Consider the following 17,863-nt stretch of genomic DNA (forward strand, 5'->3'; position numbering starts at 1 on the left):
CTGGTTCTTGCTTTTGTAATCCCTCCCAGCAGCTTCTCCTCTGCCCTGATTGGCAGCACCAGTTTTTGTTGTGGTCACTATACTTGGCTTTGAAATCTCATGCATTATTTCTCACCATTATTTCCTGTTGATGTCACTCTGCCTGCTCTTTTGAGTGTAGAATAGATGTCCGTGGTGCATCTGCAAGCCCACTTCCCGCAACAGGGAATGTACTGCTAATGCGTTGAGCATGAGCATCACATGTGTGACATTTGAAAGCCAAGAACAGTATCAGAAGCAAAGGCTGGTGCTAAGCAAAGGCTGGTGCTACAATCAGGGCAAAGAGGAGGATGAGTGAGACTACCAAGTGAGAAGCGGGACCTTGCTGGAATTGGGGCCACCCTCGAGATGTTCGCCAGCTAATTTGCAAACTGAATAAAACTAAATGACTCCCCAATAAGCACATGTTGTGTAGCTGTGTATGGAGCAGGCTCGGAAGCTGATCACGCTACATACATAGCAGGTGTCAGCCATCTGTGACAGCTGACACTGGCTGGCAACAGTCACGATCACAGCTCTTAACATTTGAAATATCCATGTGTTCAGGCTATGCCATTTGGTTGTTATGGCAGTCTGGGACCTTCTGAAGACGCCCAGGGCTGCCATGAATGATTTCATAAATTGCCTGTCATATTATGATATCGCATTATACTGTATGGGCGATCTAATGATTGCAAGTTCAAGTCCCCAATGGAGGTTAAAAAATGTATAAATGAGTAAAAGAGTTTTAGCAAATATTAAAATAATAATAAATGGAAAAGTTTTCTTTAAAACTTTTGTTACCGGTCATCTCATTAAAAGATTAAAAAAGTTTAAAAAAAATTAAGTTTCGTATTATTGCATTTGCAAAAGTTTACATGATTATATCATCACATTTTTAATCCCATAAAGTGAACATTATCAGAAAAAATATACGCAAAGCCAAAATTGCGCTTTTTATTTGGTGACCTCATATTCAAGAAAAAAAATAAATACAAAGTGATCTAAAAGTTAAATGTACCACAAAATGGTATTCTTAAAATCTACTGTGCACAAAAACAAGCCCACACATGACCCACTTGAGAAAAAAAATAAAAATGGGGTCAAAAGATGTTTGTTTTAAAAGGTATTTTATTATTTTTAAGTTGTAACATGTATAAATGTATCTATATATATATATATATAAAGGCGAAAGCCCTCACTCACTCACTCACTGACTGACTTGCCACTAATTCTCTAACTTCCCGATGTCGTACAAACATGAAATTTGCCACGAGCATTGTTTAGGTCCTAGATAGGAAAAGTAGATGGGTAGTCGATTATTCAATGCTATGTGCAAAAATAAGTGCACCTCTATGGAATGTAACTTTCCGGTGTTGTACAAGCTAGAAATTTGGCAAAAAATCCCACACTGATCTCTGTGTGTGTATATACTGTGGAGAATCTTCCTCACTTCTGTGTGTATATACTGAGAACAATCTAACTAACCTCTGTGTGCATATACGAAAAGGCTGTAAAGTACATAAGGAAGCATCCATGGACTGCAGGGATGGAGTATGCCTTTAAGGCTAAGAAGCGGCTGCAACCTCCAGTCTAGGATTAAATTTGAATAAAATGGGCATTACCTTTAAGGGTAAAAAATGAGAAGAGTGGCGATGGTGGCACATTCTGCAGAGGGGCATCGGTACATGCAGTCTGAGGAGAATCTAATGCTCCTTTATGTGTATAAATATTTTATTCCTCAGTTCCTCTGAAGTAACCATGACTTCATGAAAATTTTCCGTGCTAGCAACCGGTAAACACCTGTACCAAATTAACTCAGGTGAAGCTGGGTATATCAGCTAGTACTAATCTATGTACATACATATTCCGCAGCACTGTACAGAGATTGTCATAACCTACACTGGGCCTCACAATCTAAATTTATCTATTAGTATCTTTTTGGAGTGTAAGGCCAAACTGGGGTACCTGGAGGAAACATGGGGAGAATATGCAAACTCCATGCAGATGTTTCCCTTGCAAGGCAACAGTGCTAACTACTAAGCCACTGTAACCCCACAGATCGGGGGGTTAAGTATCTGATTGGTGGGGTCCAACCACTGATTGCGAGAATGGCTCTCACAAGTGTCTCCAACTGAATGGAATGGAGGTCACACATGCACACTACCGCTTCATTCATGCATTAAAAAAAAACAACTATAAATTAAAAGGGTTGTCAAGTTGCAAATTACTGATGCACCGATCTGCAGAAAAGGCCATCAATATTAGATTTAGGGGCTCCACCATCCAGGACCCACACCCATCAGCTGTTCGCGGGGCTGCTGTGCTCATGCACAGAGCTGATGTTTGCAAGAAGAAGACAGCTCTGTTCTCACTGCAGTGGCCAAGCTTGGTATTACAGACAAAATTTCTATTCACTTCAATGGCAACTTGACCTGCAATACAAAACCTGGCCATTGCAGTGCGAAAGGAGCGATCTGCTTCCCACAAACATCAGCTCAGTGCAGGAGAACACTAGCCTGGAAAAGAAGGGACCAGTAGACATTTTGTGTGGCAGACCATCTGCTAATCTACAAATCCTGTGGATAGGCCCATCAATAGTTTGCATCTAGACAACCCCTTTAAGTATTCATATTATAGACCCCAAAAAGGATCTCTAAACAAAATAATACTTGTCCTGCAAAAACCAGGGAGGTAAACTGCTATGCCCCTGTAAAAACAAAAAAGCGATGCCTAATAGAATGCTTTGGGGCGAAAAATGAAAGTATTGTCCACAAAAACAATTAATCAGCTATCCATACAATAGATAAGTGTCTGATTGGGGGTTCAGAGTGACCCCCCCCCCATGATCATGAGGACGGGGGCTCTAGAGTGTTCTTGTATGCATGCAGCGGTAGTCAAATGTGTGCACTGCCGCTGCATTTATCTCTATAGGACTGCTGGAGATAGCAGCTTATACTAGGCGATCTCCGGCAGTCCTATTTTCTTATCCAGACAAGCCCTTTAATTCTCCTTTTAGAATATATAATATCTAGAAGACAGAAATAATGTGGTGTGCGCAGCATGTGTGAAGTTTCTACAGCGTCTTAGTCCAGGTGCTCCGCGCTACAGATGGCTGAATTTGCCCCTTGGATAAAGACTGATTTGCTCAGTGTACTGCAGCCCAGGCACGTAGCCCAGAGCGGAGTCTTTATCCTGATCCAGTTTGGACGTGGAGGACATTCTCGTCTGATCCCTGAGAATTACATCAGTGCTTAATAGAAGGGGAGTGTGAATGTTCCTTGTGTCAGCAGATACACAAAGGGGATACATCTTTATCTGACACACAAGCCTCTGATTAGGACCAAGTTGTTCCAATACAAAAGGTCACCGTGCAGCTATTGCAGTTGTACAAGAAACAAGCATAACGCAAGCTGATCTATTACCGAGCGGCTTGAGAAGGCCTAAAATACTTCATAGGACCAAGAGGGTTTTATTATATCAATTAAGAGGAACGTGGCATCAGACGTGGTGTCTTATCTTCTGGGGAGTGTTCAAGGGCAGTCGTGGATTCCCCCATTGAGCTTTCTGCATTTTAGAAATAAATAAAAAATACAAAACTATTTCCGAACTCAGACTGCACAGTAAAGATTCTCATGAGTAAGGCATATGGGGAGGGGGGGAAAAATCACCATATGAAATGGATGCCTTAAATTACATGGGATTATAATTCATATTTCAATAAGAAATGTAGAGACCAATTTTAAGTGGAGGTAATATGACCCAGATGCTGCCGGGCAAAAGTGAACATCTGACCGAGCAACAAGGTTCCATTGGTCAGGGGTTTGAGCCACTCAGCTGCTGTTACCAACTGGCTCCCAAAACCAAACAGAGCAGGGCAAGAGGTGAAGTAAACACAAATTTGGTAGGAAAAGCTCTCAGCTAAGCAGGGGTAAAAAAGGAAGCTTAGAGCTAATGATTAAAATACCAAGCATTTAATATGGTGTTTTCTTATTTTTGTCCACCCCTGTAGGTATTGCATGAAAACAAACTGTAGCATCTATATCTTATCAAGATGGCGCTAGCGCCCTCTACTGTGCAAGCACTGAAGGCGTTCAGCTTCAGCGCAGATATATGCAGCAGTATCTCCTTTATCTGCACTTGTTCAGTTCAGGACGCAGCCACCCCTGGTTTTAAAAAAAAAAAACCATTTTCAAGCACCCTATTAGAGAATCCTACTGTATGTTAATAGAGAGGGGCTATCACTTTGAACGTTCATTAGGGTGACCCATAGAGATATGGCAAAAAATAAAGTGGCAGCTATACAGCAAGACGTCTTCCCAATTTGTTACGTCTGCTAATAGTAATGTTAGGGTAAAGTTTTAGCTTTAAATTCCAACTGCAAAATGGTGCTCAAAACTGATGTATATTATGAGAAATGGCACTTAGGATTTCCAATTACCCAAGCTGCAGCATTAATATTAACAATTTGTTTATTGCAAAACAACCGCTATACTTTAAACATTTCTCTAGTTTGATGTAGAGATTTTTTTTTTAAGTCGTTCCAAGACCACACGAACGTGCCTCCGATGTTCCTTGAAGTTATCAGAGAAGATGAGGATGTCGTCGAGATATGCCGCTACGAATTGGTCCTACAGGTCTTGAAATACGTCATTGATAAAGTGCTGGAAGGTGGCGGGAGCATTGCAAAGGCGGAACGGCATCACTAGACATTCAAAGTGTCCATATCTTCTTCTGAAAGCCATTTTCTATTCATCTCCAGGGCGTTTCCGTACCGGATTATATGCTTCTCTGAGGTCCAGTTTAGTAAAGACTTTGGCTGCCTGAAGCCTCTCCAGCAGTTCTTGGATTAACAGGAGAGGATAGCAATTCTTAATAATGACCTTGTTTAGTTCCTGGTAATAAATGCACGGTCGAAGAGTAGGATCTTTCTTTTCAATGAAGAATATTGGTGCTCCACCTGGGAAGGAAGAGGACCAGATGAAACCCTTCTTTTGATTTCCATCCAAATATTCCCAAAGGGTTTTTAATTCTGGTTCCAAAAAGGTTGTAGATATGTCCAAAGGGAATAGAAGATCCAAGAAGCAGCTCAATAAGACAGTCATGCTACAAATGAGATGGCAGCTAGTCAGCTTTCTTTTTGCTGCTGACATCCCTGAACAACTGGTATCAAACTGGTAACTTCTCAAGGTCTTGTTGACCATCCTCGGGGTCTTGAATTGGTTTAAGGGTGGATGGTGTTATCTGACAGTTCTCTTTACAGTATTCTGAAGGGAAGGCAATGATCCTTGGTTCCCAGTTGATAGAGGGATTATGAGTAGAGAACCAGGAGATCCCGAGACTCACTGGAAATTTAGGGGAGGAGATGAGCTGAAAGCTGATCGTTTCTTGATGGGCAGGTTTCATGCGGAGCTCCAGTTCGATTGTCTCCCATGTGACAGGTCCTAAAGGACAAAGTTGACCCATCCACAGTTTCCATATCATTCAGTATGGGCTTAAGTCTGGTGCCAATGTCTTTGTCAAGATTGAATTTTAAGTCCATGAGGTTTCCTCCTGCTCCTGAATCCAAAATCGCTGAGCACTGCGTCTTCTGATTACTCTCTATTGAGAGAACAACATAGTGGAGCAGGATAAAGGTTTTCACATGGTCTTAAATCACTGGTGCAAAGGTGTGTTTGGTGGCATCTCCTTTTTCCATGACAGCTGGATCAGTCGTGGTCTTGACATTGGCTAGGGTGAGAGTCCTTTGGAACTTGTTTGGACAGTTTAAGGCATAATGTGCCGAGCTTCCACAATAAAGGCATAGATTTTCTGCACAGCGCTTTTCTTTTTCAGCGGTGGAAAGAGATTTGCGGATGACATCAACCTGCACGCTTTTGGTGTGGCTTCAGTCCTCGGCGGGGGACTCAATGTAAATTGACTGAAGGAGTAAGAGTTGTTGGTACCTAAACCCTGCAGTCTGTCTTTTTGCTGCTCGAAAAGTATCTGATCAATTTGGATGCAAAGCTGAATGAAGTCTTCCATGTTATCAGGGGTCTCCACTCTGGCAAGTTCATCTTTTACTCACTCAGCTAATCCCCGACAAAATTGGCTCTGTTGTGCAGTTGGATACCAATCACTCACCATCAGGGTGGTTGGCTTGCTGTTGCTCTATCCTTTTTTGTTTTACTGATCTACCTGCTACTTAGTCCGATACTTTAGGCTATCTTGTAATCAGAGAAGCATTAGGAATAAGGCACTAATAGAATCTAATTAGCGGAGAGAGATAGTAGTTAGAAATTCTACAGTGTGTGACCTAAAAACTATTAGGCAACATCGTTACCACTGGTAGATAGGAATTAGTAAATATATAGGGGCCAGCAAGCTATCAAGGTAGATGCAAGGCATGGGTGTGTAAAGTCCATGCAGCACTGTCTCATGCACAACGCGAGACTCTGATACATGGCTTACTCTGAACTTTTCAGAAAAAATTTTTTTTAAAGAAGAAAATTTTTTTTTTTAATTTTCTTTACCATATTAAGAGGTATTATATACTTCATTGCAGATAACATCTGATCTGCAAGATATATATTTACCTGCGACCAACTGAATGCTCACTATTTGGTTATTATGCAATTGCTGTTAAGATCCTGAGAGGCATATTAAATATTCACAAGAGGTCCCTGAGGAGCTCAAGTTGAGCGAAACGCGTCGGACCAAGGACCAGATATTGATTAAGCCTTCTTGGTGCTAATACCAAGCACAAATAATCTCGGTCTTGGGCACTATCAGTTTCCCAAGACTGTAGATACTACCGTTGTGGGGGTGTATTATCACCCTGAAATGGTTATTCGTTGCCTCGAATAGATACCAGTTAAGGCATCGCACTATACCTAGAAAGCACGATATATGGCATCTACATTTTCAAGAACCCTCTGAGATACACTTCCAGAGTTATTAATATTTTTCTTTATGTATTATGTGTGTCAGTCTTTGTGAGTACTATTTTAAATTTTAATTGCTTTATTAAAGGTTATGTTTTAAAGTCCTAACAGTGAAGTGTTGTGCAGCTGGATTCCATGTGAGATCATTTGCCCAACAACAATATTTTTGCCATATATTCTGCAGTTGAACATCGCCCTTATTGTAGGTTATTTAACTTCCCTTTGGCCAGGGCACAGCGGTTTGGATCATCAAAGATTTGACCCATAGCGGTCGTGAAGGCATCAAGGCTACCAAGAAGATTACTGTTTATCTGTATGTATGGTGAGGCCCAGGGAAGCACCTCTTTAGTGAGGTTTGATGATAGAATACCTTTTTCCAGTCACTGCTCAACAAGGCGGGCTGCATCTGAAAATAGATTCGGCCTTGGTTTAGGAAACCTCAGTATTTGCGACGATCTTACGCAAATTTCGCTGGTAGTGGCACGCAGATGTCTGGCGCGGAATTGTGCATCTCCAGGAGTTGCTTCTGTAATCCTTTAATCTCTCGTTGCATACTAGCAACCTTTTCTTAGTAGGAGGCACAAAATTCCTGGAGCTCTGTAATCCATTTTCTTAGAGTGGCCACTATGGACTCCATGCTTGGGCATGATTACTTTGTAGTAGTTTCAGGCACTGAGTTGGAGTCTCAGGTGTAATAGCCATAGGCGTAATGCTTCTACTTTAATCCTTTGGCTGCAAGGGGGTTTTGGACATTTTGCACCTACCCGTAGCCAGAATAATTTCATACTTTTGACAGGTACAAATAAATCCTAATTTACAAAATTAAAAATACTCCTACCCACATATTTTCTGAAAGTAGACACCTTGCATATCGTGAAAATTGCACTCAGCACTTTCTATACATAGGCACCTTCATGTAATTTTGCTTCAAAGTGTAATTTTTCATTTTAAAAAATGGCTACAAGTTTATATTAGTGGCTAGAAGTGTGACCCTGACAGAAAATAATACCTCCTAAAAATAAAATCTCTACATGTGCACAGTTCATACATACCTCTTACGCCAGGCTCACACGAGCGTATCCTGATAGCGTATTCAGGCCTATGTGTGCATGCACATATTTTCATAAGACCACTAGAACTGGGAAAGGCAAATATCTACCTTTTAGGGTGGAGATGTAAAAAAGTAACAATCTATAAAATACAGGTATTACACACCTTGAAAAGTAAGTGCCTCCTCCCCCCTAAACCCTATGTATTTCCTGAAAATGTACAACCTACTTATTGAAGTTGTCTTGACAGTCTCGTGACAGCTCTGTCCTTGTTTATGTAAGCTTGTCCCAAACGGAAATCAAAGAATATGCATTAACACACATTTATGACTAAAGCTCACATCAACTTGCTGTATCAACTTCAATTTGCTTCATAGAGCTTTAGAACAAGACTAGAACCAAAGCTCTATCTGCGATACAGCCTGAGATACAAATGGTTGAATGAAAACATATTTCACACGAACTTGGCTACCACTCTGCATGGACATAGGACATGCAACCTTGCCAGAGAAAGGGTTAAATAAAAGGATTATAAATAATGGTCAATATATGTATTGATGTTTAGAATTTCATACTAAGTCAGTGAGTGTTGTAATCTTTCTCCTTGTGGACAGTACCACAGGAGAGAACACCAGAATGGTGTAGGGAGTCTTACTGGCCATGCAATGCTTCCTGGTAAAGAAGCTATGCAAATTAGTGATGGAATAATCCTCCACAGTGTCACCTATTAGTAATTGACTACCCTATGAGTCAGTAGCCAACCTTTTAACATGCCTTGCAATGTTACTATGGATGTAAACCAGACCAGAGTAGCCATGAAGGTGTTTCGGGCTTGCCCCACATCAGGACACAGTGGGTTTCTGGTAGGCTGGATGAGAGGCAATCAATGTGAGTCTTGGGGGCTAATGTTTCCCTGTGGAGAGTCCCAAAGAAAAGAACAACATGAGGGTGTAGGATGTCTTATAGACCATGCAGTGCTATATGGGGAAAAGAGCGCTATGCAAATGAGTGATAAAATGTCTCCACAGTGCCCCTTGCTGAATGGTAGCTATGCTATAAGTCAATGTCCAACCTTTCAACAGGCCTTCCAACATGAATAGGGATGTACATTAAACCAGAGAACCCATGGCCATAGAGTTGTTCAAGTTTCTTGCACAGCTTATAAAACTTCCCACACCAGTGTTCCCCAAGTCCAGTCCTCAAGGCACCCCCAAAAGGTCATGTTTTTAGGATATCCTATAGTAAGAACACCTGTGGCAATGTCTGAGGCACTGATAATAGTTATATCACCTGTGCAACACTGAGGAAATCCTGAAAACATGACCTGTTGGGATGCCTTGAGGACCAGAGTTGGGAAACACTGCTTTTGAAACTCTCCACAAAGAGTAACATTACCCTCCTGGACTCACATTGAGGTCAAACCAGAACCCCACTATGCACTGATGAGGGGCAATAACTCTAAAACGGCTCTATATACATGGGTATTGTGGTTTGGCTTATGCCTCTAGTCATGATGTAAGGTCTAAAAAGCATTTGCATATTCACTCCTAGGATAGCTACCTTCCAACAGGTGGCACTGTGGAGACACTTGATTACTCATTTGTAGAGATGAGCGAGCATACTCGCTAAGGCAAACTACTCGAACAAGTAGTGCCTTAATCGAGTACCTGCCCGCTTGTCTCTAAAGATTCGGCTGCCGGCGGGGGGCGGGGAGAGCGGGGAGGAACGGAGAGGAGATCTCTCTATCACTCTCTCCCCCCTGCTCCCCCCCCCCCCCCCCGCTCACTCCCACAACTCACCGCTCTCCCCCGCCGGCAGCCGAATCTTTAGAGACGAGCGGGCAGGTACTCGAATAAGGCACTACTCGCTCGAGTAGTTTGCCTTAGCGAATATGCTCGCTCATCTCTACTCATTTGCAAAACTTTCTGCATTTTTTCAGGTTTTTAAGGGATTACTTTTTAGGTTTTTTTTTCCTATACTATTTACATTTTGTTTACTATCTTATGTACAATAAATAATCACTTTACGTCCCTTCAGAACAATAAGTTGTAGTTGTCGGGAACATGAGTTTCTTGCCTATAGGATCTCAGATCAGTTTTACAGCCAAACACTTTTGGCAAAAATACACGGCGGCATCTGTCACTTTTGCATAAATTCAGTAAAAAAACAAACATCTCATCCCATCTTGGGAGAAAAACAATACGAAATAAATGTGCAAACAATAATAGCTTGGCAGTGATGTGTAACAAGACTCCGTATCCTATACTGGGACGAGGACGCACATGGCGGCGCAACTTCACTATCTCGAGAACTATTGTAGTTGATGTTTTGTCAGTTTAATTAAATTGAAAAACCATTATGGAATTGTCCGTCAGGATGTTTGGTATGTGAGCATTCTGTCTGCACTTAAATGGAACGTGTTGCTGAATCTCTATTGCCTCCCCACCTGTCGTAGGAGGACAAGTCGTCATATTTTCTTGACTTGAGCAGAACACCTGGTGTATCCCCTTCAGTCATTTGGAAATGGAACTTTATATATTAAAACTCCAAGCTCTCAAGTAATTTTATTGTTTAACGTGTAGTCGAGATTTCATACGAATTTGCCGCATTAGGCATAGTAATACTGATACTTTTTATAGCGCCAACATATTCTGCAGCACTATACATATCAGACTGTACATGTATACAGAAAAAGTAGACCTTGCAGCGTAAGCAAGGAATTAGTAATTCAAATAAGAGGAATTAGGGCTTTACTCACAAGAGCTTACAATTTGTGTCAGTGTGCCAGCCCCTCAACACGGAAACCAGTCTGGGATGCCATCAGACCAGTCCGGAAAATGTGACCCTGGTGTCAGTGTATGTGCTCTCTCATTTGACGTTGGGTGCCAATGAGTGAACTACCATCTGCTGGTACAGGACTTGATTGCTCAGTGGGGAGGGGGTTCTCCCAGCCATTATTTTAGTGTATATATTCCTGCCCCTCCTCTTAGAGGGTGCCATTACTCCTCTGCATGGTGGAGTTCTGGTCCGGTTCACATCCTGCTGGAGTAAATCTCTACCACATTAGTTCCTGGTCTTAATTCTCATTATATGGTGTTTTTACATCTGCTTCCTTGTGCTGCAGTGATGGTTGCTATTAACTTTTGTCACCCCCCTCAACCACCTAGAGACAGTCTAGGCAACCTCCACTTTTAGGCAGGGTTTCCCGTATATTAGGGTGAGGTTTCCCTTGCCTCATTTTCAAACTGTGTGTATATCCATCCTTTTAAACAACTCTTGCGTCTGATCCGGATGAGGTATTTTGGCATCCAGCTTAGACATGATACTATGAAGAAATAGGGGTAACACAAATGGTAGCAATGTTTGTTCTGTAGAATGGTTCAGCCAACGTTTACGTAAAGAGGATAGGATACATAAAGCTGCATGAGCCTTGGAGTAGTAAGAAGTAGTTAGGGATGCTGTTGGATGAAGGGATCAGGGTTTGAGGGAGAATGATGAAAAAAGGACAAGTCATTTTATAGAATGTGATAAGCTTGACTAAGATATGTGGATATTAGGAAGTAATCTGATTATCCAGGGTAGCACATTCCAGAAAACTGATGCAGCACGAGAAGAGTCTTGCAGATAGGAATGGGAAGTTCAGATTGTGGAGAATGTTAAGGTCCTTTTACATGAGCCAATAGTCTTTTTAATGACTGCACGAGTGCTGACGTCACCGCTAAGGTCATCAGCGCTTGTCGGGGGTGTTTAAACTGAAGGATTTGCCTCCGGCTCACGGGTTTCTCGTCCTCATCGTGCTAGCGCTTTACCTCCTATGGAAAGCGCAGAGCGGGGAGCATTTACACGGAAATAGAAGCCAGTAAACGAACAAGGTTTTTTAAGCTGACTGAAAAGTCAGCTTAAACAACCGCGAACGACAAGTGAGCAATTTTTTTCGCATTCACACTAAACCGTTATCACTCAAATACGTTCATATGAAGAAATTTTAAGTGATAATCATTATGTGTAAATGGGCCTTGTGTCTGTGATCATTAGTAGAATGGAGAACATGGGTAAAGTGGTAGACACAGAGGGGAGAGGAGATATAGGGTGGTGCAGCACTGTGGAGAGTTTTATGGATCAGAGGGGTAAGTATACATTGTATTCTATAGTGGACAGACAACCAGTGCAGTGAATGGCACAGGATGGAGGCATTGGTGTAGTGATTGGACAATGATATGAGTCTGGCTACTGCATTCAGGATAGATGGAAGAGGGGAGAATTTGGAAAGCCCTCTTAGTTACACAGAGATGTAAGGCTTCACCCACAGAAGTCTGCGGTGCCCAACTGTACCTCTGTAAGTCACTGATTTCATATCACATTGCTTCTAGGGGAGAATATCTCCATTACCTGGCACTGCATAGAGGTTCTATATGGCAGCAGAGTGCCTATGGCTTTGTATGCTCTGCTGATCCCCAACAGGGATAATGAATGACCCCAACTAAATGGACCAGCAGTTAAGCATGTGCACCATCACTCCATCTCCATTCATTTCAATTGGACAGCTGTAGATACCTGTAGCTAAGGGCTTGTGATCTCTAGTAGTCCCTTTGAAAATAATGAAGCAGAGGTGCAGATGCTCAACCACCACTCCATTTGGGGACTTTCAGAACCCCTGTTCTCATGATCAGTGGAGGTACCAGCAGTCAGACCTCCATCAATCAGATAGTTGCTGCAATGTCCCGGCGGAGGGCCAGCCAACTATGGGGGAGACAACGGGTTTAAACAAGATGGCGGGCACGGATGGCTCTGTCGTCTCTCTCCACAAAGTGGCTGCTACAGAGACCTTGCTTGGGAACACGCGCGATTAAACAAGACTTAGAACTTAAGGCGACTAATGTCGATTGTATTTTTGTCACGGGTGACGCCAGTACCTTTAAGTTCTGAACTCCCAGTGGATGACACAAGAATAACAGAGATGAGTCCACAGTTTTTCTGATGCAAAACTGAAGGTACACAGTTTTACTGACCGTTTTTTCACAATTTGTGCAAAATTCTACACTCCGTGGCAATACAGAAATTGGTCTTTACACACACTATAGCAGTTGAATGCCACACAGTCAAGGATATTTAATAGGATTTTCTTCAATGCACTCTCTCTATCTTTAGGATTATTTGTGAACAGGATCCCCGTCAGTCCCAGGTTTCTGAAGGTTGTGCTCAGTAGGTTACCGCGAGGTCTGTGTCTGTAATGGAGACTAGAGTGAGGCTATACTTGTAATGGAGGTTAAGGGGAGGCTGTATTTTCCCTGTTTTTCCAGCGTAACAGGGGCTCATAACACTCACTGTTTTTGTAGTAGGATCCCAAACTATTCTCCTCCAAACTGCACTGCTGTTGAGATGTTTCATGAACTTCCTTACTTTCGACTATGACTCTCCTTTTCCTCAGACTGTGGCCGTACCTCTCCTCAGGCTGCTCTCTGACTGACTTCTTCACTCCCTGAATCACTCACTGACTGACTCTTCACGCTTCAGCTCTGACTGACTGTGGCTGGCTGAACGTCTCACAGATTGTTTCTCTCACTGACTCTCTGACTGGAGCAGCAGCAGTGGTTTGTGCAGTAAGGACCTTGACAGGGACTGCTACGGGGAATTTTGTATAATAGTCAATGAGGGTGACCACAGAACTGTGGCCATAATTCGCAGCGCCTCGTGTGGCGCAGAGTGTTAAGGCAGCAGAAATGCAGTCCTAAGCTCTCGCTCATGACCTGAAGGTTGCGAGTTCAATCCCTGCCTGGTTCAGGTAGCCGGCTGAAGGTTGACTCATCCTTCCATCCTTCCGAGGTCGGTAAAATGAGTAACCAGCTTACTGGGGGGTAATTGCCTGACAGCGCTGCGGAATAAGTTGGCACTATACAAATAAGAAGAGTTATTTATTTACTAGGTCATCAATAGAAAAAAATACCCAAAGGCATCTTCATCTTCAATGTATTTGCAAAGTTTGTCTGTGATGGCTGCTGCCTGTGTTTCATTTAATAACCGTTTGCAATTACAAATCTGCATAGACGTGCAATCACATCATGCCTTGTATGTAAATAAATGTAATTGGTTCCTGGTATAAAGCCTGTTGTATGGCGGCACCGAGCCCGCTTTATAAATAATGTTGTATTGTGCTCCGGCTCCTTCTCGCTACCATCCATAATTATTGTTAAATGCTGACTGCAGTTCACAGACAGCAAATGACTTTGCCACAAGAAAACAATTGTTACAGATTAGTCTGGTAGATCGGGTCTAAAAGTTTTTACATAATAACAAAATCTTTCAAAAACTGCAAATAAAGCAATCAGCTGAATGCTTGTAACAATGCGACGGTGTCAGGAGAATGATGGGGGATTCATTATTCAATCCTCTCAAGGTGCAATCACTGAGCGCTGCACTTGAGGAAAGATTCATCGCTGCGCCTTTTATTTTTTGTGCATTTTAATAAGCACTTAAGGTGATAGGAGTAGTAGAAATTAAGACTTATTAACTTAGATGCAAAACAATGCAAATCATTTGCTGTAATATCAGATTCATTGTCCTCAAATGTGTCAGATTTCATAGGTAACGTAGCCCACATGGGCCAAAATGGGGGCTGTGGGGGGAGGGGGGTTTATCTATGCAGATAGGGCATTTAACTAATAGAAGTTCTGGGCCTTTACTGTATTTGCTAATGTCATGGGCAACCATAATCATCCCTGGGTAACTCCAGTGTCTACTAGACTTTAGTCCTGAACTAAGAATTAAGGCCTATTTACACGGAGCGATGATCGTTCAAAAATCTCTAAAAAGCGATCATTTGAGCAAGAATCGTTGCATCTAAATGCACTGCCATCATGCACTTTTCATGCACTGCTAGCTGATGTTAAGCCAAACTAAAAATTGTCCTTCAGCCTTATCAGTAGTTCTCCACGGGTAGTGCTGATAGCATTGTTTCCCATCCAGAGTACCAAGGAACAGAAAGCAGATAAGAGCCCTCAGGCTATTAACTGCTTTTAGCTAAAGGCTTCATTTGCACACTTAATTGCTCTTAAGTAGCTGAGTAGCTACTTAATAGTTTATGCAAAATGATCACTCAAAGCTGTCCCTCAAACTGTTGTTTGAGCGATCATCAGTCTGTGTAAATGGGCCTTTAGTTTGGAGAAGTTTTGTAGTAATTCTGCTGCTCACACATTAGTTGATCCCATATATCAATGTTTCTAACTGGTTAGGTGCCCTCGAATTGTTGATAAGGAGCAACTGGGGTAACAGTTTTGGCACTAGGCGGATGCTGATCACTCTTGCTTTGTTGATTGCAGTTTAGCAACATAATTCACTTCTTTTATGTGTGTCTACTTTTGCTGTCATTTATGCATTGCTTCGAGGCATCTAAAACAAAAAATTAAAGCGGTTGTACCGAGATAGACTTTTATCAGCAACCCACAGGATAGGTGATGAAAGTGGAATTGGTGCGGGTTTCACTGCTGACAACTCCACTAATCCCAAGAATGGGGATCCTGTGCCCCCCTCTTCTCGTCACTACAGGCTCACTGCACCCACCTGCAGTGGCATGGAGATTGAATGGAGTGGCGGTCACACAGAGGACTGATGGAAATAGTAAGCACTCTGCTACCTCCATCAGTCCCATTGAATGAACCGTAACCACGCATGTATGATTGCTGCTCCTGGGTGGGGGGCACAGTGAGGAGAGGGGGGCATGGACCCTCATTCTTGGGATTAGTAGTGGCCTCAGCAGTGAGATTCTAACCAATCAGGTTTTCATCACCTATCCTGTGGATAGGTGCAAAAGCCAATCTTGCTACAACCCCTGTAAGCAACTTGCACATAGTCTTGATTATAAATGTTTTGTGTCTACAGATCCTATGCAAGTTTATATGTCTCTATGGTTACAGACTACAAACAAGTGTGTAGTCTGATCTTGCAATCTTCAGTCTTTCCTTTCATATGTTTCCTACCTCTTGCTAGCATACTATTCCTCAAAATTACAAGCATTTAACATGCAGAAGGACCTCCAAGATCAAAAATAATCACAAATTCATCTTTCATTGCAGACGTTGGACAAGACTCCCATGTTTTTATGGACTATTCATAAACTTGCGTACAGAGAGTTGGTTCTGGCTGATAAAGGCCAAAAAGTTTGAGAAACCCTGCTGTAGGTTACGTAATTGCATCCGTCCAATGTTGCACCACTGATGACATCACTGCTATAACATAGGGAGCATGAAGCAGTGTACTAATATAAGGAATTGTGCCCACTGCGGAACCAGCAAGCATATTGTGCCTATGTGAGTGTCCACCAAGTTTAAAGGGACTCCAGAATAAAGTGAGTTGACTTGCAAGAACTGTCTCATGCTTGTGTATTATTTCCTCCACTACCCATCATGCAGACAAGTAGTACCCTTCGCCTTGTATCACACCCTGGACGCATTACACTACTAACCATTGTTTTAGATTATTCCAATCATAACATTATAGTGGATACTTTCCATTTTCTTGTAAATTCATTGAGTTGGAATTTTCAGTGAAAGACTCTTTAGACCGAGTTATATACTTGTCGAAAGAAGTACATTCTCAGTGAGAATTTAGAGGTTTGCAGAATGGGAGAATGTCAAATGAAGTTCCAGAAGAGAAAGCGCTGCGGAATAAGTTGGTGCTATACAAATAAAGAGAGACGTAGAAGAGAAGTCTAGTGAAGAGATTAGAGTGGTAGAGAGAAGGGTAAAACTGGCAGTATTTGGGCCGTTGGTAATGAAATGTTCAAGTTTTTGAATTGAATTCTTTATTTTATGGGCAGACAATGGTGGGGCTGATAGAAGGGGCTTTAGAGGAATGAGAGGGGAGGTAGATGAGTTGTGTCAAAGTTAAAGGTGTTTTCTGGGACTGTGAAATCTTTTAAAAAAAAGAAAAATAAACTCACACTCCTTTAATGGTCCTCGTCTAGAAGTGGAGTCCCGGTCCAAGCTGCTCCGTACCTGGACTAAGTCGGCTCCAGTTATGTGCTGTTCATTGTGCATGTGACTGCTCAGCCAATCACAGGCTCCAGTGGTCATGGCAGAATCAACTCTGAAATTTGTGTACATGACCGCTCAGCCAATTCCAATAAACGTGTGATTACAGTCAGCTTCAGTGCGGAGAGGGTTGGGGTTTCAGCACTGGACAGATAGGAGGTAGGAGTTTCCTTTATCTTTTACAACATCTCAGAATACCTTTTTTAAAGGAAACGTGTCGACAGGTTTTTCCTATGCAATCTAAGCTATGTATGCAATAGATAATGAGTTTGCTATATATTGTTGTTATACATGCCCTGTTAATTTTACAATCTTCTTTTGAAGATTTCCTGTGCTGTATTAAAATTAGGCAAAATGAATCAGCTTTTCCCCGCACAGCCGTGCTAGGCACGCCCCCGGTTTTGATGGACAGGCATATTCATTTTCTATCCTCTGATAAAATCCTGCACACGTACTGTGACAAAGAATGCCAGAGTGTGTGAACTAATGTCCAACTTTACTTGCACTCACTTCATGTGCTGAATCCACATGTGCTTACTCGGCTAATACTCGTCCATCGGACATTGGTACGCAAGCTCATGCATCCTTTCACACAGCACCTGCACATCCATAGGGTACTGGTGCATTATGTCTACACCGAAAGTATGGGTGAAGACATGGGTGTAGCCGGGTTGAGATACAGGGGAAGGGCAGGTGATGCCCATAGGTACTGATTGGCTGATGCACGCTGTCACTTTCCCTGCTGGGCTCCCATCTTTATTCCGGAACCCGCCCACTGTCAGTGTCCCATCTCCGCTCCCGACCCTGCTGTCAATGTCCCCGCTAGTGCTGTCATCTGCGGCGGCGC

The 17,863-nt window shown here is 42.4% G+C and overlaps 1 protein-coding gene across 2 annotated transcripts in view; it reads left to right on the forward strand.

The window, feature by feature from the left end:
- Window positions 1-17,863, forward strand: part of SAMD12 (sterile alpha motif domain containing 12) — a 557,529-nt gene that overhangs the window by 327,249 nt on the left and 212,417 nt on the right. The window contains exon 5 of one of the 2 annotated variants that reach the window (XM_066578519.1): window positions 16,060-16,350. The exons of the other annotated variant lie outside the window; for it this stretch is intronic. Coding sequence (XP_066434616.1) covers window positions 16,060-16,100 — 41 coding nt within the window. The 3' untranslated portion in view covers window positions 16,101-16,350. Of the gene's footprint in view, window positions 1-16,059; window positions 16,351-17,863 lie in introns of those variants that run through there. 2 annotated transcript variants of the gene reach the window in all.

Source organism: Eleutherodactylus coqui, chromosome 9 (assembly GCF_035609145.1).
Source record: "Eleutherodactylus coqui strain aEleCoq1 chromosome 9, aEleCoq1.hap1, whole genome shotgun sequence".
In the NCBI taxonomy this organism is placed as follows: Eukaryota; Metazoa; Chordata; class Amphibia; order Anura; family Eleutherodactylidae; genus Eleutherodactylus; species Eleutherodactylus coqui.